At 45.3% G+C, this 27,175-nt stretch overlaps 1 protein-coding gene across 1 annotated transcript in view; it reads left to right on the top strand.

The window, feature by feature from the left end:
- OSBPL6 (oxysterol binding protein like 6) overlaps positions 1–27,175 on the top strand; it is a 295,064-nt gene that overhangs the window by 213,656 nt on the left and 54,233 nt on the right. The window contains exons 12-13 of the mRNA XM_088461219.1: positions 9,112–9,242; positions 14,117–14,224. Coding sequence (XP_088317345.1) covers positions 9,112–9,242; positions 14,117–14,224 — 239 coding nt within the window. The remainder of the gene's footprint in view (positions 1–9,111; positions 9,243–14,116; positions 14,225–27,175) is intronic.

Genomic DNA, 27,175 nt, shown 5'->3' with positions numbered 1-27,175 from the left:
AAGTAGATATGTTTCATTGATGAAAAAATAAATAAATAAATAAATATTACAGGCATATACAATATTAGTAATTTATAGTCCCCGCTGGTAAAACTACAATAATATACCAGTGCAAAAGAGAAGAGAGTGTGGTGCACTTACTCATTGCTCACATTACATCAGGTCCCCAATATTAATGTAAGAGCTTCATGGGGTGGAGATCAGATCTGTATGGAGCCAATAGTGGCCTTTGTATAAACCATTCTCTTCCCAATCACCGCTGTTATCCTGATTACATGATTTATATGTACAATATGGACTTTGCTAGTTATAGAAAATCTTGCATGCACCAAGCATATACATTCTATAATACTAGAAGTGGGACGTGTGAGGCTATGGGAGGTGCTGTCTGATTGATCTTGCTTTTAATATAAGGAACAAACTAATAATTATAAGAAATGGTCCAAGGGCCATAATGTCAGTAAGTATCTACTACATTCCAGGTACAACATAATTCCTTTTATCTCATACATTAATGTGTAGCAAATGTATGCTGGATAATTATGGTCTAATATCATTAATTCTTCCTGTGTAACATGTAGTTATCAAATGTAAATGGATAAGTGTGTCTGGGCCGTTTCCATGGTAACAATGGATTGTTTCATCATAGTAACAGAGTAGACAATGTAAGTGGTTACTCAGCTGGTCACTCATTTGTCACATGTGACAAGAGAAGACTAATTTTCTGCTTTGCTGTTACTATATTTTGTGTTCTATCCTGAACACAATATTATTTTTCGTCGGTGATGACTCCCAGAAGTCTTCACCTTATGTTTCTTGTGGCTGCTGCATTAATTTATATTATGCCGGCTCGTGGCTTTGAGATGGTAGAAAAAAAGGACATCTTCAGGACCATTCACTGCCCAGCGTTCCTGCTGTTTGATACAGCTGAGTTCCTGTCGGACACAACCATTGTGCTTACTTGCCACTGCGATGAAACTTAAAGAAACTTGGGGTGATGAAACTTAAAGATCGCATTCCTTGGCTGCCCAAGTTACCCAAGTTACCAACTCAAATGTACGCTAAACCTGTAGGCAGCAGCCTGATCATTGAGTGTCCAGGAGCCATGCCAGGACAAGCTGTGGCTTGGGATAATGATGATGAAAGGCTTTACAGAACAACACATCTAGTTGGGCCTAAAGACTCTAAGAGAGTGTACATTGACCATGGAAACCATCTGAACTTCCGTTCTCTAGAGCTCAGTGACAGAGGAGTCTACTACTGCTGGCTTCAGGGGAAGATGAAGGCTGGATTTAGGTTGGCTGTGCTAATTGAGAATGTCAAACGTCAACTCTGTGATCCAGAGTCTATTGCTGCCATCAAAAGTATTAGCAGGCTTTACCTCTGTTTAACCATCTTCTTCTTGCTCTGCAACTGTATAAAGTGCTGCCACTACAATTTCAGATGTGTTCCATTATAACTGCAGAGTCATAGTCTGCCCAGGCACAAGAACGCTACAGAGACCGCTGTCTGGCCACAATTCCACTACAGAGGTCAGTGCCCAGACACAAGACTACTTCAAAAGCCAATTTCCAGCTCAAACACATCTCCACTGTCCACTCCTTGGCCACAAATCAGCACCAAAGGCCGCAGGACAGCCACAAAATCTCCCCAGAGGCTGCTGGATGGCAACAAGATCTCCCCAGAGGCTGCTGGATGGCCATAAGATCTCCCCAAGAGGCTGCTTGATGGCCACAAGATCGCCACAGACGATGCTGGACGGCCACAGTACCATCACCAAAGCCACTGGAATGGCCACAATACCATCCCAAAAGCCACTGGAATGGCCACAAGTCTACCCAAAAGGCTGCACCCAAGGATGCTAAATGACCACAATATGACTTCCGAGGATGCTGCCTGGCCACAATTCCACTACAGATCTCAGTGCTTAGCCACAAGACCACTCCAAAAGCCAATTTCCAGCCAAAACACATCTCCACTGTCCGCTGCTTGGCCACAAATCAGCACCAAAGGCTGCTGGACAGTCACAAGATCTCCCCAGAGGCTGCTGGACAGCCACAAGATCTCCCAAGAGGCTGCTGGATGGCCACAAAATCTCCACAGAAGCTGCTGAACGGCCACAATACCATCCCAGAAGCCACTGGAATAGCCACACTCAGGGATGCTAAATGGTCACAATGTCACTTCAGAGGATGCTGCCTGGCCACAATTCCACTACAGGGGTCAGTGCTTAGCCACAAGAATTCTCCAAAAGCCAATTCCCAGCCAAAATACATCTCCACTGTCTGCTGCTTGGCCACAACATAGCACCAAAGGCTGCTGTACAGTCACAAGATATCTCCAGAGGCTGCTAGACGGCAACAAGATCTCCCCAGAGGCTGCTGGATAGCCACAAAATCTCCCCAGAGGCTGCTGGATGGCCACAGGATCTTCACAGACGCTGCTGGAGTGGTCTACTAAAGATGCCACACCCAAGCACGCTAAACAGCCACAACTTCACTCCATGGATGCTGCCTGGCCGCAATTCCACTATAGAGGATGGCTACAAGATCTCCCCAGAGGCTGCTGGGTGGCCACAAGACGACCCAAGAGGCCGGTGAGCAGTCGCAAGTCTGCCCCTGATAACCTACATGGCCACAACTCCACTTCCAAGGACACTGCCTGGCCACAATTCCACTCCAGAGGCCGCTGTCTGATTATACTTTAATATAAAATAAAATATTTGTTTTTCGCTATAACTTGGTCTGTAGATCTTTTGATCCACCCTCCCCCATCGCCACGTCTAGACCTCCCTGCCCCATGACACTCTTACATATAAAGATAGAACATATACCCAATACAATTCTCAAGACATTGGATATTTAGACTACTATACTCTATCTAATTATATAATATATATGAGTACATTCTCAGTAAAAATAATGAATATTATACATTCTTCATTATATCACATTATATCATTAGATCACATTACATCATTATATCATATTATATCACATATCTGCTCATTATATTATCACACATTTGAGCTCACACATATTAATATTATTCACACATTTTCGATCACATAGGTCTTCTTTATCACAACATATCTATAGTATAAGATTATGGTATAAATATCCATCACATTTACCCTATTCACAAATATAGATTTAGAAATGAAACCCCTCACACACAAATTAGAACACACTATATATCATCTAAGTCACAATATTCATGACAATATATGTCTTACTTCTAATCATGTTTTCAAACAGAATGTCCATATATCACATTAGGATTTATACAGGTGTGTCCTTTTACACTGTGACTGCAGTTGCGCCAAGTATTCCCTCTCGGCGCACCATACCTCACGTGACCTGACCACGCGTCTTTCTCACTCAAAATGTGCTACTTATTTACATAAATAAAACAACTGGGAGTGACAAAACTATGGGCCTGACTGAGGGAGGATCGCTATTGCAAAGCTGCACGGAGGAAAGCTTTGCAATTGCGATCCTTGCAGATATGGTAATGCACAGGAGGCATCACGCCACCCTCTGCATTACTTATCCGAGCTGCGTTGTCCAACGCAGCATCGGATACTCTGAGGGAACATCGGCCGGATAAGGTGACCCATGGGGTCACGCAAGCCGGCCATGGCAGATGAGTGCTGGGAGCCTGTCTCACCTCCTTCTCACTGTAATGCTCACCTCACTACACTAAGCTTCAATGTTCATTGATTCTCCTACCTGCCCCACTGAGTATACTCTTGCTGCTGCTGACTGAGCTCCGATCTCTAAACACTGCAATGCACTTCCTGGCCACATGACACATCCAAGGTGTTCACCAGTGCTCAAGCTACACCCCCCATACTCATAGGCATGTTTCTATTAGCTCTCTTTCTGTGCAGATTACTACCCGTGGTGTGGCCCCGCCCCCAGCTTTGCAAGTAGTGTCTGACTATACAAGCTGTTGCTGCCTCATCTCTCGTTTTCCTGCAGTCCCAGAGAGCTCCACAAAGCTGGTGAGTGTTAATTATAAAAATGATTACAATAAACAAAGAAGAATTATTCTTATCATTTTTATATAAAATCTCAGGAGTATGATGGGGAGGCTCTGTCTCCCCTGCCTACCCTGACTGCACGTCCCTGGCTAGCAGTGGTGGTGTTAGCGACTTCTCATTGGAAGCACTCCCTACTGATCATTGCCAGGCAGGCAGTCCAAGGGGGAGGTGTTTTCTCCCCCTGGGACTGCCAGTCCGGACTGCAATAGCAGAGAGAGTGCTTTCCATGCAAAGCCACTCCCCTGCTATTACAGCAGATCTATTGGCTTATAAGGGCTGCAGCTGATGCAGGCCCTAAAAGCCAGCCTGTCTGCTAGCAGCTCCGGGCTTAGGAGCTGATTCAGACCCACTCGCTAGATGATTTCGCACACGGAGCCACTCAGCTGCTAGTATATGCATAGACTGCGATCGCACAGTAAAGCTGGCCACACACTACACCAGCTTACATCCAACCATCCAACTAGTTGATTGGTTGGAATGAAAACCTGGTAAGGGATGAAAGCAAATGACAATCAGCAATTTGTTACCAAACGAGGGAAAATAGACTAAAAACTGTTGTTTGAACAAATTGTTTAGATCAAACATTTAACAAACTTGTCTGACAACCATTTTCATCTGTTTTCTGGCATTTAGGAGCAAATTGCTGATCATCAGTTACTCCCGTACGTTACCAGGTTTTCATTACAACCAATCAACTAGTTGGTCTAGTGTGTGGCCAGATTTAGAGATTAGTACGCACACTATGTCTTAGCGTGCGACGGCAGTGCGATCGCAAGCCAGTCTAATGTCGCCCCCTTTCCCTTCGCAGCACACGTCATCTCCAGGAAGTGTATGTAAAATCAGTAACATCGAGTGCCATCGGAGCCACTTGCAGCACTTTTGGTTGACCCTACCCCGTTTAAACAAGCCAGGTGATGTGTACAATGACGCAGCCTTGTAATTATGGACGCCCAAAAAAAAGCTGTTTCGATGATCAGACACGCCTGCGTTCGCACCACCACTCCCCCGTTTTCCTGGACCTTCCCCTGTCACCACCCACAAACGGCACATTCTGTCACTCAAAATAGCCGGCGGCTGTGTATTACGAGTGATCACTTCCCGATCGCAGTGACTGGCTCGCTCATGCGCATTTTGCTGCATATGCATGCGCAGACAGGCGACAATTGGCCAGCAGCGTGCAAACGCAGCCTAGCGAGCGGGTCTGAATCGTGCCCTTAAGCCACACCACCTTTTTTTAAGCTCTGCCGATCACGGCAGCCGGATTGAAGACCCGCCTCCCTGTGACATCAGCTGTCAATCATTGGGATGGCAAGGGAGGAGAGGGCTGCCTAGAATATGATGATTATTATTATTATTATTATTATTATTAATAATATTATCCTTTATTTATATGGCGCCACAGGGGTTCCGCAGCACCTTACAAAGCACAGAAACTAATGAGCACACAAGACAACAGTTATTAACAGTACAGACAATGCAGGACAAGTACATGATTTATAAACAATGCTGCATAACACCTAAATAAGCAGCAGGGTGTCAGTAACCAAGTTTTAGGTGCCATTGTAAATGAAAGTAAAAGTAAGGCAAGAAGAAGCACGTGAGGGAAGAGGGCCCTGCTCGCGAGAGCTTACATTCTAAGGTGTGCAGACACCCCGGGCAGACAGGTAAAGAGCCGCTGCCGGTAATGACTACACCTGTTCATCTGCTAGATGACCTGGAAAACGTGAACTGTGTGGGGTCCTGAGAACCGAGTCTGAGAACCACTGCTTTATAGACATGTGTAGATTTGTATGTGACATAAAAATAATTTAATACGTCAAGAACAAATAAATAATAAAAGAACACTATATTTGCTGTATAACCAAAACTATGAGAACAGCATCCAAACTCTCTTTCTATAGGACTCAGGGCTTCATCTTCAGCAGAGAATCTGTCTTCATATTGTGTACGTTTCCTTCCAGATCCAGGAGTCCCACTTTTTTAAATCCTATAGATATTGTCTAATTCCTTTTGTCAAAATTACAGCAGTCAGTCTGCAAAAAAAACAAAACAAAACATATTATGCTAAGAATACAATGATAGATATTTATAGCTAGACTACATTAAATGTGGAATTATGGCATCCCCCAAACGCAGCACTGATATTTCAAGATATTGGGCCTGATTCACTACCGGTCGCAACGCAATTACAATAGCGATTATGCACTCAGTCTTACTGCGAAGATATGCTAATCCACTGCCATCGCTATGCCATCACAGCACAACATAACGACGCCCACTTTACCTTACACACATCTGTAATTTTAGCAAGACTGGAAAACCATTGGTAACATCGAGTACAATCGCAGCCTCACGCACGTTTGCGCAAGCTCTGACCTTACTCAGGAACTGCTAACCTCATCGCACGCTATGATTCCTCAAGCTGCGTACGGCAACGAGGTTTAAACGCACTGGCATGCCTGCGTTTCCCCGACCACCCCCCCCCCGTCGCCACCCACAAACGGCACTTCCTGTCAATCACTCTGCGATGGGTCTGCATAGTCCTGATCGCAGTGGCCAGTTCGCGCAAGCACACTGCGATGCATATGCATGCACAGAACACAACAATTGTTCCTGACAGAGCGCCCGCTCTGAATCAGGGCCATCCTTCTTGTTGTTCAGAGTGTCCTCCTGGCCGCTCACATAGCTATAGCGAACGGCCAGGAAGATGGTCGCGATGGTCAAGACCATCGGGCTTGCGACGAAACGCTTATGGTAGGGTCTCGTTGCCGCAAGCCCCAGAGTGCTTTCGGCTCTAACAGAGCCGAAAGCACTCCCACTGACATCACTTGTGATGTCAGTGGGGCCGGCCCCAGACGGTAGCCGTTCCATGAGAACGCCTCCGTCTGGGCAGCCACTCCCCCGGCCCGCCCACCAAAGGGGGCGTGCTGTCACTCAACATCGACAGCACATCCCCTTTGGTACGAGACCCTGAACGACTGTTTGCCCGTCGCTATCCGGGTCTCGCGCATGCGCACGACGGAGCCGGCTCCGTCGTGCGCACTGGGCCACCATCGACCTGCTTGCGAGCGCATAGCACTCATGAGCGGTTCTGACTCAGGCCCTAAGTCATTCAATGGCAGACGAACATAGCAGCACAATAAACCAAAGTCCAAAGTGTGCAATACAGATAAAGGCATTAACAAATGAGGAATATGGTCTCTAATCACATTGTAGAGGATCCGAGAGCTGTAGAATAAAACTGCACTTACATACACACCTCTCATGGCCAGCAAGAATAGTAACCACAGACCCCCAGGTCGCAAAGTAAAGTCAAGAAGGCGCCATTCAAACATTAGGTTTATAAGACCACAGTGTCAACTAGAAACAGGACTGTAATATACTGAACTGCAATAGCCCACAATAGAGGACACCGATTATTCCCTCAATATGGTAAACATATCTTATTTAAAAATAGAAATCAGAACGTATGACAGGACCAAAAGGCCCACAACCTACGGATGAACCAGAGAGTATCCAATCGCCAGCTGGCACAATGAGCCATCAAATATCAACGCTGTGCCGCCGGAATCATACTAAATACCGTGACTATCTTTTAAGAATTAACATAGTAAACATAAATAGAATAATAATCTCAACAATAGCCTTCCCCCACCCTGAATAACAAAGCCCTTACTAAGGTTTACCTGGATCCCTAGCTGCCAGCCACATCTAACTAAATACTCAAACTATCCCCCCCACTCTGTATACCAAACCCCAAGCAAAGGCATACCTGGATCCCCAACGTCCAGCTACATCTCACTGACTACGCAACCCCCCCTTCTCATCTCTAAACTATGATTTCAACATATAAGCAACACATAGTTGGTACTGTTGGAGCTATCTTGGAAACGAACATAAAGCATGCCTCCCAAAAGGGACAATTTGCTCGCTGAAGGTGCGCATGTCCGAAAAGGGGAGGCAGCTTCGCGGAAAGGGGCGAGGCCTCATGAAAACAGGAATCATGAGAACGAGGAGCCATCTGGACTTCCGTTATTACATGACGTGTGTGTGTGTTTCAGGCATTTTTTATTTGCAATGGGCACCTATAAATGTATTTTTCAGCAGATGGGGCGAAATGCGTTTCATTGAAAGAATGGCAATACCTGCGCAATGTGCTACTTCTGCATTGCAAGGAATGCAACTAAAATGTGTCCTCTAAACCCCTTTGTTTAATATAAATAGTCTTCCTCTGGGAAAGTAAATTGTGCATTAGCACTGCTCCACAAAACTTGGTGCACTGGTGCGCCTACCCTGTACTTAGCAAGGAGCGTCCCAATTCCTCCTGTCCACCGATGCAAAGTTCTATTCCTCAGCAAATGCTGCCATCTTGCTCCAGGAACCCAGAAGTCTAGACCTTCACAAATCAAGGCACAAAGGACCTCATTCAGAGGCGGTCGTTAGATGCAAGCGGTCGCTCTAAATGAGGGCGGCCGCTTGCATCTTGTAGTGCCGCCTCTTGGTCGATCGCTCTAGCGACCGACCATCGGGGCTTGCGACGAGACCCTAAGGTTGGGTCTCGGCACTCACAAGCCCCAGGGAGCTTCCTGCTCTAATCGAGCAGGAAGCTGCCCACTGACATCACTGATGATGTCAGTGGGGCCGCCCCCAAACGGCAAGCGTTCCTTCGGGAACACCTCCATTTGGCCGGCCACACCCCCTGCCCGCCTCCCAATTGGGGCGATCTGTCACTCACCATCGACAGCTCGCCCCCTTTGGTGCGAGACCCCTAGCGACGGAGCGCCCGTCGCTAGCCGGGTCTCGTGCATGCGCACGTCGGATGTTGCGTTGATAGCTCGCAACATCGACCCAGTTGCGAGCTATCAATCTTGCGACCGGGTCTGAATGACCCCCAAAGTGCCACTAAATTAGATTTTTCCCTGTGCCCACTAAGATTTAATAACATTGTTGAGCTCTTATGTTATCACTTCATTAGGAAAACTTGTGTATTGCTGTATAATGAATAATATAATGATTAGGGGATATAACCTAATTTTCAGCTTCTGTTAACTTTTTGCTGTTTTCAGTCCATTCTCTGCTGAAATCCGCTTATAACACAATTGCGATTGAGAAGGAAAAAATGAAGCAGATGGTTTCCGATCAGGATTACAGCAGCCACAGTACACAGATTGCACGGCTCAGACAGTCACTTTCTCAGGTACGTTTCATCTTGAGCTACAAGACACCTTCATGTGTTATGGTCGGGAAAACTAATTAGAAAGACCTATTATGTACATTAGCCATATGTTGAGTGCTAAGGATGACAGTTTTATCCTTGAAGAGCTAAGAATCTAAGTACAAATCCATTGATAAAGTGCTTCGCTTTTGTATTCTTGCGTAATTGCCTCGTAGGATAAAATATGATATTATAGTTATTATAAGACGATAGCTCTAATTGTTATTTGCCTTAGACGTGTCTGTTTGCTCTTTTAGCATTATGCAGAGAAAAACGGGATGTAGTCAGCAACCCGGCCGATGGGATGCCGACGGTCTAAATACCGGCGCCAGAATACCGACAGCAGTCGGGATCCTGGCTCCAGAATACCGACCGTCGGCATTCCAAAGGTAAGTATTGGGAGTTAGGGTGCGGCACTAGCAGCAGACTTAGGGTCAGGGTTATGTTTAGTGTGTGGGGAGGGGGGTTAGGTTCAGGCACGAGGGGAGAGTGTTAGAGTTAGGCACTAGGGGGAGGGTTAGGGTCAGGCACTAAGGAGTAGGGTTAGGTTTAGGGTGTGGGGAGGGGGTTTAGGTTGAGGCACTAGGGGGGGCGGATAGGGTTAGGCACCAGGAAGGGAGTGTTAGGATAGGAGGAGGGGGAGGGTTAGCACACCGACCAACAAGTGTCGGTATATTAACCCTGTCGGGATCCCGGCGTCAGGATTGTGACCGCAGGGATCTCGATTGCCAGCAGACCATTTCCAACTCGAGAAAGAACACATTGAAATGAAAACCCAGATGGTGCAGATATTATTGCAGTATTTAGCTCACATTACTCATTATAGCATTACAATTAGCAATATCTTTATCACTGATTCTGAGTTGCACGCAGAAACGCAAAACACACGCAGCAGCGTTTATTGGTGGTCGCCCATCAGTGAACTTATGCAAATGATCTACAAATTCCGAGCGGCCAAATATGCAAGGGCTGAGACGCCCACATTCAGCATCTGTACACACAGTAATACCGATTGGTGCATCCTCAGATGCCACCATCGGTCACGCCATCGAAACTTGCACAAGCCCTTTGGTAGGAGTAGTTTCTCCTTCTGACCATAGCCTCCTGTACCTGCAGCTGTGTGTCTAGGAATGCAGCCGCTTTCACTGACAAAAACACAACACTCCCATAACACACCCACTGAATGGCCCATATTTGCATGCACCGCTAAGCACTTCCCAGTAACGCCCATCGCTTTTCTACCACCTCCTGATACCATACTTCTCGATCACAACAGCATCTTTGTGTGTACACGCTGTCTAACACGAATGCATGTAGCAGTGAACAGCGGGCAGGAACTTCTAGGAGCAGCATCTTCGCTTAGAGCAGGCAAAGGATGATGCCGTGATCCTGGCCCCGCTCACTTGTATATGCGAGTGGCGTTGTGTCCGCCTCTTCTAACAATAGCTGCTCTCCCCACCTCCACCATTTCACACTTACTGATATATTTGTTTTATTATTATTATTATTATGTAACACCCTCTAAGGGACGGTATTTGTAAATACACCCCTCTCAGTGTTAAAGCTTGCTTCCTGTTGTAGATATTGCATTCCTGAGACCCTGGAATCAGTTTCCAAGTAAAGGAGGGGCTGGAAAGATAGACACGCAGGGGTGGGGAGACTGGATGTGTAGCTAGCAGATAAGAGAAAGGAGGGGGAGTAAGAACAAAAGGGATTGAGAAGAAGAATTTGGCAGAGGGCAGACATCTTTGGGAAGCGTCAGAGCTGGAAGCAGAAATGTATCCCTTGTGCTCCCCTGGCAGGGGGAGATTGGCGGGGCCGTGGTGGCTACCACGATGCCCATCTAATGCCAAAGGAGAGAGAGGTCTGGAGTGAGACCACTGAGATAAAGTCTGTGAGAGACCACAGAGAAAGAGCTGGAAGGTTGCAGTGTGAGCCGCCCAGTGAAGTGTTTAGCACCCATTAGAGGGGTAAGAGACACAAATATACGTGTTGGAGAGACGGGGAAGAGGAATTTCCCAGGAGCTTTGCCTTTAAGGTACCAGCGGAGTCCCTTATGCATAAAAGCCCCCCAGCAGCCATTAAAGGGGGGGTGGGGGGTCACTGTGGTAGCAGTGTGACTATAGGAGCCATTCCTGTAGGATAGGGATGGGCAGCAGCTGGGAGTGCGATAGCTGCAATAGAAAAGTCTGTATATTGCTGTCCCATGTGAAAGAGAAGGGGAGCAGAGAGAGGCAGACTGTGTATGAGACACTCTGTATATTGTCTTAGAAGAGACAAAGGAGAGGCAGAGTGCAAACAAAGTTATGTGAGATATGTGCTAAGCTGTGGAACTACAGGCACCAGCCAGCGAAGGGCCAGGTGGACCTGCATGTATGAAGTGGAGAACTACAGGCACCAGCCAGCGAAGGGCTAGGTGGACCTGCACGTATGAAATGGAGAACTACAGGCACCAGCCAGCAAAGGGCCAGGTGGACCTGTGTGTGTAAAATGCAAAGCATTCATTGTAACTGTGCTTAAAGACTGTGCTGGTGAAGAAGAGTGTGATGTAATGTAACCATATCCATAAGATTGTCCTACACCATCTGACATGCCAAGTATATGAGCTGGAGGGAGAGGAGAAGCTGCTATAACCATATTCTTGTCCTTTAAAGTCGTGTGCAGGAGGAGAGAAATAAAGCAGTATATTTTTATAAGAGAAGGTCTGGCGCCCAAGTTATTCAAAAGAACTGTTGCTGCATGTGTCTATCTATACCTGTATCTACAGTCAGGTCCATAAATATTGGGACATTGACAGAATTTTCATATTGTGGCCTCTATTCACCACCACAATGGTTTTGAAATGAAACAAACAAGATGTGCTTTAACTGCAGACTTTCAGATTTAATTTGAGGGTAATTACATCCAAATCGGGTGAACGGTGTAGGAATTACAACAGTTTCAATATGTGCCTCCCACTTTTTAAGGGGCCAAAAGTAATGGGACTATCAACTCAAAAGCTATTTCATGGACAGGTGTGGGCTATTCCCTCGTTATTTCATTATCAATTAAGCAGGTAAAAGGTCTGGAGTTGATTCTAGGTGTGACATTTGCATTTGGAATCAGTTGCTGTCAACTCTCAATATGAGATCCAAAGAGCTATCAGTGAAGCAAGCCATCATTAGGCTGAAAAATCAAAACAAACCCATCAGAGAGATAGCAAAAACATTAGGTGTGGCCAAATCAACTGATTGGAACATTCTTAAAAAGAAAGAACGCATCGGAGAGCTCAGCAACACCAAAAGACCAGGAAGACCACGGAAAACAACTCTGGTGGATGACAAAAGAATTATGTCCCTGGTGAAGAAAAACCCCTTCACAACAGTTGGCCAAATCAAGAACACTCTCCAGGAGGTAGATGTATATGTGTCAAAGTCAATAATCAAGAGAAGACTTCACAAGAGTGAATATAGAGGGTTCACCACAAGATGCAAACCATTGGTGAGCCACAAAAACAGGAAGACCAGATTAGAGTTTGCCAAACAACATCTAAAAAAGCCATTACAGTTCTGGAACAACATCTTATTGACAGATGAGACAAAGATCAACTTGTACCAGAGTGATGGGAAGAGAAGAGAAGGAAAGGAACTGCTCATGATCCAAAACATACCACCTCATCAGTGAAGCATGGTGGTGGTAGTGTCATGGCGTGGGCATGTATGGCTGCCAATGGAACTGGTTCCCTTGTATTTATTGATGATGTGACTGCTGACAAAAGCAGCAGAATGAATTCTGAAGTGTTTCGGGCAATATTATATGCTCCTATTCAGTCAAATGCTTCAGAACTCATTGGACAGCGCTTCACAGTGCAGATGGACAATGACCCGAAGCATACTGCAAAAGCAACCAAAGAGTTTTTTAAGGCTAAAAAGTGGAATGTTATGCAATGACCAAGTCAATCCCCTGACCTGAATCTGATTGAGCATGCATTTCACTTGATGAAGACAAAACTGAAGGGAAAATTCCCCAAGAACAAGCAGGAACTGAAGATATTTGCAGTAGAGGCCTGGCAGAGCATCACCAGGGATGAAACCCAGCGTCTGGTGTTGTCTATGCATTCCAGACTTCAGGCTGTAATTGCCTGCAAAGGATTTGCAACAAAGTATTAAAAAGTGAAAGTGAGATTTAGGATTGTTTAGTTTGTCCCATTACTTTTGGCCCCTTAAAAAGTGGGAGGCACATATAGAAACCGTTGTAATTCCTACACCGTTCACCTGATTTGGATGTAATTACCCTCAAATTAAATCTGAAAGTCTGCAGTTAAATCACATCTTGTTTGTTTCATTTCAAAGCCATTGTGGTGGTGAATAGAGGACAAAATATGACAATTTTGTCAATGTCCCAATATTTATGGACCTGACTGTATATGTGTGGCTGTTATAAAGCCTGCATGGGCATGGACCCCCTTCTCAGGTATTGCCCACACCCTGGAGAGCTAGCCTGAGGCAATAGGAGGTGTATCACTCCAAATGCACCTATGTACCACACCGCACACTGAAGGGGGGTTACAATTATTATTATCATTTATTTATATGGTGCCACAAGTGTTCCGCAGCGCCTTACATAGTACATCACCAAAAAAGTGACTTACAATAAGGACATGGATAATATACATTGGTGACCATAAGACCCAAATGACCATAAGACTTCCCTATTGGGGAGTAAGAAGTAGATGAAAATAAAGTAAGGAGAAGCACAAGAGGGTAGAGGGCCCTACTTGCAAGAGCTTATTTAAAAAGTATTGTAACACTTGTGTTTAAAATTGTAACTGGTTATTGCACACACCCTCCTCATGATGTCATCATGTTATCTTGCAGGCACTGAACCACAATTCGGAGCTAAGAAGCCGACTGAACAGAATACATTCAGAGTCTGTCGTTTCTGACCAAGTTGTCAGTGTTAACATTATTGCAAGTCCAGACGAGGTCATTATCTTGTTCATTTAAAAACTAACACAAATATTCTCTATATACCTGTACTTGCTTCACAGAGGGAAAGTTATAAAGCCTAGGTCCGTCTTTGTCCATAATGAGAAGATAGAACAGACAGACAGATCGATAGATATAATCATGTTCATTTATAAAGTAAGAAACATAACTTCTATATACTAGCGTTTGCAAGACCGAGTGTCAGTCTTTGTCCATTATAATAATATATATGTGTTAGATAGATATGAAATAGATAGATAGATATGAGATCGATATATAGATAGATATGAGATATATAGATAGATATGAGGTAGGTAGATAGATGGATGGATAGATATGAGATCGATATATAGATAGATATGAGGTAGATAGATAGGTGGATGGATAGATATGAGATAGATAGATAGATAGATATGAGATAGATGGATAGATATGAGATAGATGGATAGATATGAGATATGGTGCATACACACGGTCAGATTTAGCAGGACGATATAAACGATAACTATATCGTTTATTGTTAGGTTGTTTATAGCGGCCATTTTTTAGCCTCTTCCAACCCCCAAACGAAGGACAATGCGCTTGCATGGATGGTCGAAAACGATAACGACCATCGCCCGTGCATGCAGTTCTACCTGGTGGATATTGACCAGGTTACTATAGGGACCTGCAATCGTTGACGTCAGGGCGTCACGCACACCACGGCTTTCAAAGACAAAAAAAACAAAACAACTTTATTGCACGTGCCAGCATACAGTAGCTGCACGGCCAGGGGGTGGGTGTGCCAGCAGCTGTGAGTGCCGCTCCGCCCTGTCTGGGAGCCTTGAACGCTGAATGTGTTGGAGGTTCAGCAGGTGCACAAAAAGATGCTCGGCGCTACCTAGTCACGATACGGCATGGTGCGATTAGAAGGGCTGTTTAACGGGCAAAGAGGCTAGTTGGTAAATTTACTAAAGTGAGAGTTTTTAGAAGAGAGTTTTAAAAGTGATGTTGCCCATAGCAACCAGTCAGATTCTACTTAACATTTACTAGCACCTTCTAGAAGATAATAGCTAGAATCTGATTGGTTGCTATGGGCAACATCACTTTTAAAACTCACTTCTAAAAACTCTCACTTTAGTAAATTTACCTCTAGATGTGAGGATACATCTGTAGCTGAGTAAGTGGTGTAATAGGAACGGGATGCAGTTTATAGATTGGCGGACTAAATGCTGCCCGTCTATATCCCGACACGAGAAGCCCGATGGGGAACTTCAGATAGGCGTCAAGATACAGACGTCTATCTGAATCCCGACGCCGGAACGCCGAAGGACGACAGCCCGAACGTGGTAAGTCCGGGGTGTCCTTAGCATTAGCTGCGGGGGGGGGAAGGTTATGTTTAGGGAGTCTAGCGGGGTTAGGGTTAGGTTTGGGGGGGTAGGTTAGTGTTAGGCACCACTAGGGGGGTTAGGGTTAGGCACACCCCCAGGAGAGTTAGGTGTTGGGTGCGGGAAGGTGGGGGTTAGGTTTAGGCACCCCCCCGGGAGTTTTCGGGTTAGGCACCCATAGGGGGGAGGGTTAGGCACCCCCCCCAGGAGGGTTAGGTTCTGGGTGCAGGAAGGGAGGGTTAGGTTTAGGCACCCCGGGGGGACTTAGGGTTAGGCACCACCCCTGGAGTTTTAGGGTTAGGCCCCCCTAAGGGAGGGTTAGGGAGGAGAGGGGAGGGTTAGGGTACTTACCACCCGGAGTCGGGATCTCCTGCTCTCGGGCTTCTCTTGTCAGGATTTGAACCAGCGGCTAAACAACCGCCGGTATCACATACTAATTCCATAGGAACAATCAGTCCGTGGCTCTGTATACAGTTCAAGGCTGTGAGAATGATCAGCTGGTGATTAGCAGATCCATCCAAAAACAAAACTCCATTCAGCTGAAAATATATCTATTACCAGCCCAAGGTCGGTGAGTGTAGGTTAGCCAGGGATCTTGCAGTGATGTTTCTTCATTGTGAAATCGTAAATCATCTATGAATAAAAAAATTAATTGATCCCCTTACCGAGAAATCTGAACTAGAAGGTATTCCAGTAAGGTTACTCACCTGCCCCTGTCGGGATCTTCACCATCGGAATGCCGCTGTCGGTCTTCTGACCGCCGGCAACCCGTCCGCCGGTATATCATACCGATTCCAAATTTGTAGCATGCATCTTTGGTGTTTAGTGCTGTAATTGTAATATACAGTGTAACATTATCTGCATAATATCAGAACCTGAGGAAGTCGGCTTATGACCTCCTGCCTTTTATAAGACCATGGAACCATTCTGTGACTTCCAATATCCTTATAATATAGAGCACATTATCCATTATATCATTCCTACTTAGCATATAGTTCTCATATAATGTTGCTCCATCTTTATTACATTTCATTAATTCCATAAATAAAGCTGTGTGAGTATAGATGAACCTCAACATGCGCCCTCCAGCTGCTGTGGAACCACACATCCCAGCATGCCCTGCCCTGGTTTTAGCATGCCCTAATAGCAAAACTGTGGCAGAGTATGCTGGGATGTGTAGTTCCATATCTGCTGGTGGAGGGGGGGGGGGGGGGGCGAATGTTGAATACCTCTGCTCTACATGGTTTGTATAAAGGGTTCTAATCCATGTTCTTGCTTTTACTGTTAGATCGTTTCTGTTTATTCAGAGAATCATACAGCAGCTGATCACAGCTAGAGATGATCAGATGTATTTGAAGGTGGTTCTCAGTCTAGTTCATCGAATTTGTGTCAGTAAGTCTGGTGTTAGCAACATATAGCCCTTCATTCGCCATGAGCGCAGGACACTTTTACTGCCTTGCCCTGCAGTTTGAATTGCGACGGTTTGCTGTTATTGGCGAGAAGCTAAGATGGAGAGTTATGCTTGGTTCACACTAGGGGCGAGATGCACTAAATGGAAAATGCGGTAAGACCCCCTTTTCCGAGGCTTTACCGTATTTTCTGTATGCACTATTGTCCTGGCTGCCGGGTCTCCGATGCGGTGGGTAAGGCTTCTACCGCAACACGCTGCTATGAGGGATCCCTCCCAGCATTCCCCGCGGCCGCCACGTCACTCTACGCATGCGCAGACGGACTCCCAGGTCATAAATCCAGAAGTCCACGGCGCAACGGAGATTGCAAAGGACAGCTCTTATCAGAAGAGCTGTCCTTTGCTGTACTGATCGCATATGTTAGTGTATATGCGATCAGTACAAATGCGGTGTGTGGCGCTAAGTTTTGCACTGTGTTAGTGCATCCCGCCCCAGGTGATACATCACTCGTACAGTCAACAAACGATTTATCATTCAGTGCATCTGCTCATGTGTGCGCACGATACACCCGTTAATGACGTCTTTCACAAATATATCGCATTGGCCTACTGGCCCATATGCTGGCCACAGGAACCAGCGACAATGACATCACAACTGGGCGGGCATTTAAATATGCCCGCCCAGTTGTGCTGTCATGGCCAGAGATATTGCTGACTGGCAAATGTTTATGCTTACCAAAATCTGGCCAAATGTGTATCCCAGATTACTCACCAGTTCCAATAGAGCTGTGGTTCTCAAACTCGGTCCTCAGGACCCCAAACGATGCATGTTTTACAGGTCTCCTCACAGTATCCACCTGTGGATATTTTAAAATGTGAGAAACACCAAAGGGTATCCCCCAGCACTCGGAATGATATCAGCAATAAGATTTGATAAAATTACATGGTAGTAGATAATTCAGAGATCTCAGTTGCTCTTGTTTGCAATAATATGGCTAAGCCTCCAGGCCACATCCCGGCTTCTCTGATTACCGGAGGTCCCTAATTCCTGTAGTGCCATTAGGAGGACGTAGGGGTGACTCGCAGGTAAACTGGCTCTCATTTAGATATGTTTGTGTATGTGCTATTATTATGTGGTCTTGTATTGAACAATTATATGACCCAGATTGGATATTATTATTTTGGGGATGAGTTTGATGCGCGGTGCCCCCTGGGTTGGTGTGGTTGGACTGCTTTGGGGTGACACACTATAACACTTTATTAGCACTTTCTAATTATTTTTCTACTAATATTACTTGATTTTGCAATTTAATTACACTTTTCACCTATGCATCAACTTTTAACACAGCTTTTGATTTATATTTGTTAACACTTACTAATACCTTAGCCTCTCACAGGTGTGCTGCCCTAGGTGGCTGGCTTCTGCCGGCTTTTCGGAGTTCCACGCCCCAGACTTAGACTTAGATTTAGGGACCTCCAGTAATCAGAGAAGCCATGACGTGGAGGCTTAGCCATATTTTTCAAATATATGCACCTGAGATCTCTGTATTATCTACCACCATGTCTTTTTTCACATCTTATTGCTGATATCATTCCGAGTGCTGGGGGATACCCTTTGCTGTTTCTTGTTTAGAATAACCCCTTCCTTTCATGCGCCTGAGTGATATTACTAAGGTGATTGCGCAGCTACCAATATGTATTGCAGAGCTTTCAAAATATGTCAGTGAGTAATGACTACACCTGTGCATCTGCCAGGTGACCTGGAAAACGTGACCTGTGTGGGGTCCTGAGGACCGAGTTTGAGAATCACTGCAATAGAGAGGTACTGTGCAGCAGCAATACCTGCCTGTATTTGTACTCCTGGTTCACCGCCTCTTTGGTGGATACTAAGTTATGAGGTTATGGTCTAGTTCCTGTGTGGTATGCTGTGTATTTCTGGCTGTATTTCCGTATACTGGGCCTGCTGCCTATTCTCTGGTATGTCCCACCGTCTACCAGTGTACTTGTTCCTCAATAGGACAGCTGTGTGGTGTCTGTCACTTATTATTGGGAACTTGCTCGCATTATCCCAGTGCCGCATCCGGCTATCTGGTGCTCCGCTGGCTACTAAGCCCAACTTCTTGTCAGTGCAGGTCTCAGCTTAACAAAAGGGCTCTTAGTCTGTACCACTCTGGCCACTGGAGTGTACCTGAGAACATTATAAGGTAAAGTCTTACTACCTTGATAACGTGACTATTCACTATAACTTGTAGTACTGTAGATTGGATATACTAAATAATTTGAACAATGTGAACCACACTGGACACATTACAGCTGATTGAATTCTGCACAGTGCCCGCCATGTGCCATTTCTGGAACAGCCCATCATTGCAAGCCATATTGCAAGTATTTCCTTGCTCCCAATAGCATTGCACAGGAAAACTTGTGAGGTTATGGATACCGTATATGGGGCCTGATTCAGCAAGAATTGCAACTGCAATTCCGCAGGCAATCGGCTGATTGTTGCATATGCAGCGCAGTGCGCAAACACTCCACTGCGATCCGGGACTGCAATCACAGTGACTACGCAGACCCATTGCAGAGTGATTGACAGGAAGTACCATTCGGGAGTGGTGATGAGGGGGTTGTCGGCGAAACGCAGGTGTGCCAGTGCGTTTGAACACTGTTGCAGGGGTATGCATAAATTAGCCACTGCAATGCCATACGCAGCTTGTGTACTCACTGAGTGCAATGAGGTTTGCAATTCTGAGTACGGTCAGAGCTTGTGCAAGTGTGTGTGAGGCTGCAATGGTACTCTGTTACCAATAGTTTCCCAGTTTTGCTAAGTATTACGTATGTGTGTAAGGTAAAGTGGGCGTCCTTATGTAGTGCTGCGACGGCATAACGATCACAGAGGATTAGCATATCTTTGAGGTGGGACTGCGTGCGTAATCACTATTGCAATTTCAGTTGCGAACCAATACTGAATCAGTCCCTTGGTGTACAGTATATGTGTGCAGCCGCCCATCATGGTGATGCTCTGCAGCATGTCCTGCAGAATGAATCAGATCCTAATTGTGTTCATTGTATAGTATCTTTGCCTGTTTTGAAAAAAAAAAATTTACACTTTATAAGTTTATATAAAACAAGGTTACAGCAATGCGACAAACTAGTACCTTCACAGCTGTACTGGACAAATGCAGAAATAATGGAAGAGAGAGCAATAAAAGTGAAATTAAAACACGCAAAAAATACAGTGAGATGAACAAGGCTGGCAAAAGGTCCAACAGTCCATGGGAAGTGGGAGAGTGGTTTAACGGTTATTAATACAACTGTGAACTACTCTAGAACACAATAATGTTCTGTGCTTGAATAAAAAATACTATGGAACTGTTTAACCTCTAGTAGTGCAACATATTACAGTTATAGACTGGTTAGAATAATTTCAGCATGTCTCATCACCTCTTGCTGACCACAATCCAACCATGCTGCCCTTTTGAAACATACACATTACAGGGAGAAGTAGATCATTGAGTGAAGTGTGTCCTATTTTGGTGACAAACTGGCAAAATTAAAGCAATATAGTAGGTAGGATTATTACAAAATGGCAAAGCACCGAGGGCTTTCAGCAGCATCGCAACAGCCTAAAATAAATATTTGTTGCTATCCCGTATAAATGCTTTAAATCTAGTTTTAAAATAAGTGATTTCAATTTTGTGTATTTTCACCTCAAAGTTGTGTTTAAATATTAACAGCAGAGTATTATTTTATTGAACAGCTGTTCCTGCTCTAGAACCTGAGTGCACTTACATTTTTTGAGTCGATAAAACATCACGATACAAAGAAATACAAATGCAAAGCTTCAGGCGTTTTGGAAAGGCTACTCCAAAGCAGTTTACAATAGCAATATTGACAGTACAACTGCTATATCATCATTAGTGTGATTGTACTCTGATACTAATTGGCGTACTAGAATCAGGATGCCTGGGAGATTCTTTTTCTCATTAGTCTAGCGATAAATATGCTGCAGTGATTTGCCTGGATTATTATCTTTACAATTTGCTAAATCGCCTTTGAAGTATGGAACAGAAGTGGACACATTTGTTGGTGCACTTCCACAAAAAAAGAGGAACCCATATTATCCTCTGAAATAACTTGAAACTGACAAAAAGTAATAGGCATCCACAGGGCCGGACTGGGACTAAAAATAGGCCCTGGCATTTAAAGAGCACACAGGCCCACCTTGCGTCAGCATCTGGCTCCTGGCATAGACTCCTCCCCCTTACTATTCCTGGCTCCTCCTACTTGCTCTTTCCAATATAATTAATATTAGAACAACATACAAGTATACATTATTCTCTGTATTAAAATACACACAACAGAGCTCATCCTGCAGGGGATTCAAACGTGCTATAGTCAGACATTTGGTATTTGGATGGTTGTTAGGTAAAGCTCATTGGTGTAGGTCACACTCAAAGAAAACGGAAGGCATTTCCCCAATTGACAATGCCCTAGCTTAGCTGTTGTAGAGGATTAGACAGAGTTTACTGTAGGAATATTTAGGGCAGGGGTGCTGAACACAGAGGACGACACACCTGTACACACCAAAGAAGAGCCATAATTACACACTTTAGTGCCCTGTGTACATAAAGAGCATTGGTGCCCCCCTCCACACCTTAAGGTGCGCTTTGAAAAAAAAGGGTGTAGTCTCGCTGGGAAAGGGCATGACCACACAATAGGTAAAGTTTTCTAGCTTCAACTCTAGTCCCTGCGATGTGTTATGCTGGGCATACACTATACAATTATTGGGGCGATCCATCCGAAACCAGCAGATCGCCCTGATAATTGCACTGTATGTGTGGGCGATCAAGTGTAAAGTATCGATTGGTCGGGCATGGGCTCCTGTCATTATCGGCGCTGCTATCTACAAGATAGCAGCACTGTAATGGTGGGTACACACCTGACAAATATATCTGCAGATGATGGTTGTTCATACACACTGAACGACCATCTGCCGCTGCAGCGGGTCGAGCCGGACTGGGAGCGGGTAGGGGCGTGGCCTAATCACGGGAGGCATGGCCACACCCCCTTCAGGGAAAAAAAAAAGATTTCCGACGCGGCGCAGCACGCTGGGGAGGGTGGCGCTCTGTGCCCCTCAGCCCGGAGCACAGCCAATGGGGGGCGCGATCAGCGTGATCACTCCCCCCTTCGGCATAGGAGACTGTTTGGGCTCTGCTTTAGCAGCCTCGGACAGTCTCCCAGTGCAGCCCAGCACACAGCAGCGTGTGCTGGGTTGCTGTGGATGGGGAGCTGTGCCGGACCCGGTTAAGTAATACCCACTCACAGCTCCCCCATCCCTCTCTGCACCCCTGTGTACGGACAATCGGCTGATCGCCCGTACACACTTGCCGATGGACAGATATGTCTGCAGACATATCTGTTAATCGGCTGTGCAGCACAGCCAATGCGATATGTCTGTGAACGACGTAGTTCACAGACATATCGTCTGTACACACTGGCCGAAGGGGGCACTATATATTGGCCGATCAATTGATCAGCCAGTGTGAATCAAATATAATATATATTTATATATAAGTAGAAAAGTAAAAAAAAAAAATAGAAAACTCCTAAATTTGTGCCACCATTGTTATCTTTACCGCAAAAATTATTATACAGATGGTACTCATTCAGGTCCCTTGGCGCCACTGTGTCCTGGACACAGTGGCCCCAAGGAGCCTGAATGAGTACCATCCATATAATATACACGTGTGTGTGTGTATATATATGTATATATATATATATATATATATATATATACATACATATATATATATATAAACATATACATATATATACATATATACATACATATATGTATATATGAGTGTATACATGTGTGTGTGTATATATATATATATATATATATACACACACACACATGTATACACTCATATATACATACATATATAGCGTTCCCGCTAGGCTGTTTCAGCTGAGCGCCCTGCCCTATTTCTAAAGGGCAGAAAGCACACTGCCCTCCGGCACGGTGCCCCTTTGAAACAGCCTGCAGGTTATGTCCCCACCCACAGGTAGGGAAAGCGGCGGTGCAGCGGTCACCGCCGGTAAATGGGCGCCCGGATCTATACACATTGACCACAGCACTTGGGAGCTGCCCAGCATGTCCGTAAGCATTGGGCATGCCTCCAAGAGTGACGAAAATGGGACGCGTCATAAAGACACGCCCCCTTTTCCTTGATCACGCCCCCTTTCGGGCGTGCGTGCACAAGTGCTCTCTCTATGTCTGACGCCCTGCCCGGCGCCGGACCTAGAGTGAATGCTACATAAATATATACATAATAATACATATATACACACATATATATATATATACAAACACACACACACACACACATATATATATATATATATATATAAATACACATATATACATACATATATTTTATATATATATATATATACACACACATATACATATATAAATACATATATACACATTTATACATACATATATATATATATACAAACATATATATACATTAGATATATACAGATATGTATATATAGAGAGAGATACACACACAAATATATATATATATACATATATATACAGTATATACAAATCTGAGCACTGCAAGAGGGTTCCTACCTGCAGGTTTGTGCTGCTTTGATTATCAGGCGGGAAGGGGTGCTCCTGTGATCGAGGGAGGGGGGGTACCCGAGGGGGGAGGAAGCTGTTGTGATTGTGGGAGGGGGGGCACCCGCGGAGGGAGGGGCTGTTGTGATGACGGGGGGGCACCCGCAGGGGGAGGGGCTATTGTGATTGCCGGAGGAGGGGAACCCGCGGGGGGAGAGGCTATTGTGATCGCAGGAGGGGGGGGCACAGGCCGTTGTGATTGCAGGAGGGGGGGGCACAGGCCGTTGTGATTGCAGGAGGGGGGGGGGCATTAGTGCTCTTGTGACCCCCAGGGGTGGACTGGATGCACCTGTGATGAGCTGCAATAGCTCTGTCTCCAGTCGGGCAAACACTAGAGCCCACCTCTCCCTCTGGCGGCCATTTTGTGAGGGATTCTTCTATGTTCATTTATCACAAGTGGTTCAGGCAGGGAGATATGCGACGGCCGGGCATCTCAGCAGCCGGACCGGCCCATCTTGGCATCGGCCCTTCTGGCATTTGCCAGAACTGCCAGATGGCCAGTCCGGCCCTGGGCATCCATAATTGTTTATTCCATATTTAACAGAAATTAGACTTTGCATTTGATTTTTTTTTAATCAACAGAATATTTGACATAATAAAACAAATGTAAATGACATGGATAAAAGTGATGGGACACTTAACCTAATATTTTGTTGCACAATCTTTAGAGGCAATCAGTGCAATCAAGCGATACCTGTAGATCCCTTATGAAACTTCTGCACCCTTCAACAGGTAGTTTAGCTCCCTCTTCCTGAGCAAACTGATCCAGCTGTCTCAGGTTTGATCAACGCATTCTTCATACTGCAAGTTTCAGCTCTTTCCATAGTTGTTCTTTTACATTCTTGTGATAAAGACACTGGCTAGTATCAGAGCCAGATTTACACACACATATATGATCCTGCCCCACTTGCACAGATCTCCCCCCTCACACACAGATTCCCCATAGCACAGTTCCCACTCACACATATCTCCCACTAGCACAGAAGATCCCCCCAGCACAAAAGATTTGCCCCACACACACACAGATCTCCCCCCTAGAAGCAGACCCTCCTCACCTGTTTCTCCTTTGTGTGCTTCCTTTGTCTGCATATTCCAGTTTCGTTCCCTCAGTGCTGCTGCTGAGCTCCGATGCCTGAGTACTTCCTGAATTGGTCACCTGATCATCAGAAGTGTCCATCAGAGCTCAAGGCACGCCCCTCCCAGTGAGGCATGCCTCCATTAGCTCCTTTTCTCTGTGTTTTATTGGCTGTTTTGTGGCCCAGCTCCAGGCAGTGTCTGAGCTATCAGAGGCGAGTCTGAGCTCTTACTGCCTCATCTATCGTCTCTGCCTGTATTTCCAAGGGGTACTGCAATTTTGGTGAGTTTTGTCTATAAAAATTATCAGAATAGGGCAAAGAAGATATTTCTAAGTTATTATTTTTATAGTCAAAACTCTGCAGTCTGACCAGGAGTATGACAGGGGAGGCTCTGCCTCCCCTGATTGCACGTCCCTGCTGTTACCTCTGTGTGCGTTTGGGTCATTATCCTATTGGGGGACCCATGACCTACTACTGAGACAGGGCTTTCTGACAATGGGCACTATGTTACGCTCCAGAATGCTCTGATAGTCTTGAGATTTCCTTGTACCCTGCGCAATTTCAAGGCACCCTGTGCCAGACGCAGCAAAGCAGCCCCAAAACATTACCAAGCCTCCTTCATGTTGCACAGCAGGCACGGTGTTTTCTACTTTGAAAGCTTCATATTATCATTTGTGAATACAGAGCTGATGTGACTTGTCAAAAAGCTCCAGTTTTGATTCATTTGTCCAAAGGACATTCTAGAAGCAGTGTGGGTTGTGCAGTATGCATTTTAGCAAAATCTAGTCTGGGTTTTTCATAAATCCACATAAACTTGTGTTATCCTAATGCACAAGTGGCCAATTAAATGAGAGTAGAATATTGTGAGGGGGCATTGGCTCCCCAGCATTGTAACTTTTCTTATCTATATGCTGCAAGTGGGGTGTTAAATAGGGGAGCCTGCAAGGTGTACTGTACTATGACAAATGTAGGGAGGATTCACCACTTACAATGATCAGTACATATCAGCTCTAAACACAACCCTTAGTGTAAAAGTTATCTAGTTACTGATTGGTAAATGAAAGACACAAAGTACGTTCCTTCTAAGTACATTTGTATTCTAACTCCTAATGTAGCTGCAGACAGCACGCACTGTATGACTATGGCAATTCTGAGTCAGAGATCTCACACAGCACATTCACATTTTCTGATGTCATATACTGTATTTTTAGCAGGGAAGCGGCTCCTTGCCTGGAAACAAGCCTAGGAAAATGAACTGTTGCTGCTAATGCATAAAGTCACAGGAAGTTGCGCTGATAGTCTGCACAGGCAAGGACACTTCTTAGGGGCTTGGTGGTCATTTATGAGCTATAAAATGCATTAGGTCCACTGACTAATATTTGAATAGCACAATGTGCTTCATCAGTTACGAGAAGAGGTCATTTTGCTCCTTGTTACGGCCACAGTTTGCCAGACATCAGCACATGCCAGCTTCCCATGCAGAATGCGAACACAGTAAGTGGTGAGCGTTTTGAAATAATAATTGACCTCTATAGCTTTTCGTCTGAAGCAGGGGTAGCCAACCAGTCAGAGGCAAAGAGCCCAAAAATATCTGTTGGTATGTCAAAGAGCCGTGATCATGCACGCGCAAGGTCGCACGTACAAAAGGGGCGTGGCCTTGTGCCAGCTAGGCCATGCCTCTGGTATGATGTTTGTAGGAGCATGTAAAAGCGCATACACACAATCACCGCGGAGGTAACTGTTAAAGGGATTTAAAAAGCCAGAACAATATAAAAACATTGAAAAAAAAAACCAGATCCACATAAAATACACTGCAACAAGCCAGATACACATAAAAGACACTGAAAAAGCCACATCCACATAAAATACACTGAAAAAAACGGATCCACAAAAAATACATCGACAAAAAAAAAATAACAGATTCACATAATACAATTCAGTTCTTCCATGTGTCACTCCAGCCCCTCCATGTGTCACTCCAGTCCCCCTCATGTGTCATTTCAGCAGCCTCTCGTGTCACTTCAGTCCCCCATTTGTCACTCCAGCAAACCCTCCATGTGTCGCTTCAGCCCCCAATTTGTCACTCCAGCAACCCCCCATTTGTCACTCCAGCAACCTCCCCATGTGTCAATCCAGCAGACCCTCATGTGCCACTCCAGCCCCCCCCTCTCTCCTCGAGCCACTCCAGTCTAGCTACCTTCTCCCACTCCTCCCTCCCACTCCACAGGTCACTCCAGCCCTCCCACATGTCACAAATAAAATGAAAAAACAAATATAAAAAAACCACAGCTCTTATCTTGTTGTGGACTGTCTGTGTCATGTAGGTTGGCTCTGGTGTCTGCAACTGCGTCCTCCTCATGGCCGCAGGTTCAGTCACAAGTTGAGCTCCGCCTCCTGTTTGCG

The sequence above is a fragment of the Taudactylus pleione genome, unplaced genomic scaffold (assembly GCF_031769625.1).
Source record: "Taudactylus pleione unplaced genomic scaffold, aTauple2 ptg001027l, whole genome shotgun sequence".
NCBI lineage: Eukaryota > Metazoa > Chordata > Amphibia > Anura > Myobatrachidae > Taudactylus > Taudactylus pleione.
This window is presented reverse-complemented; position numbering and strand designations above follow the sequence as displayed.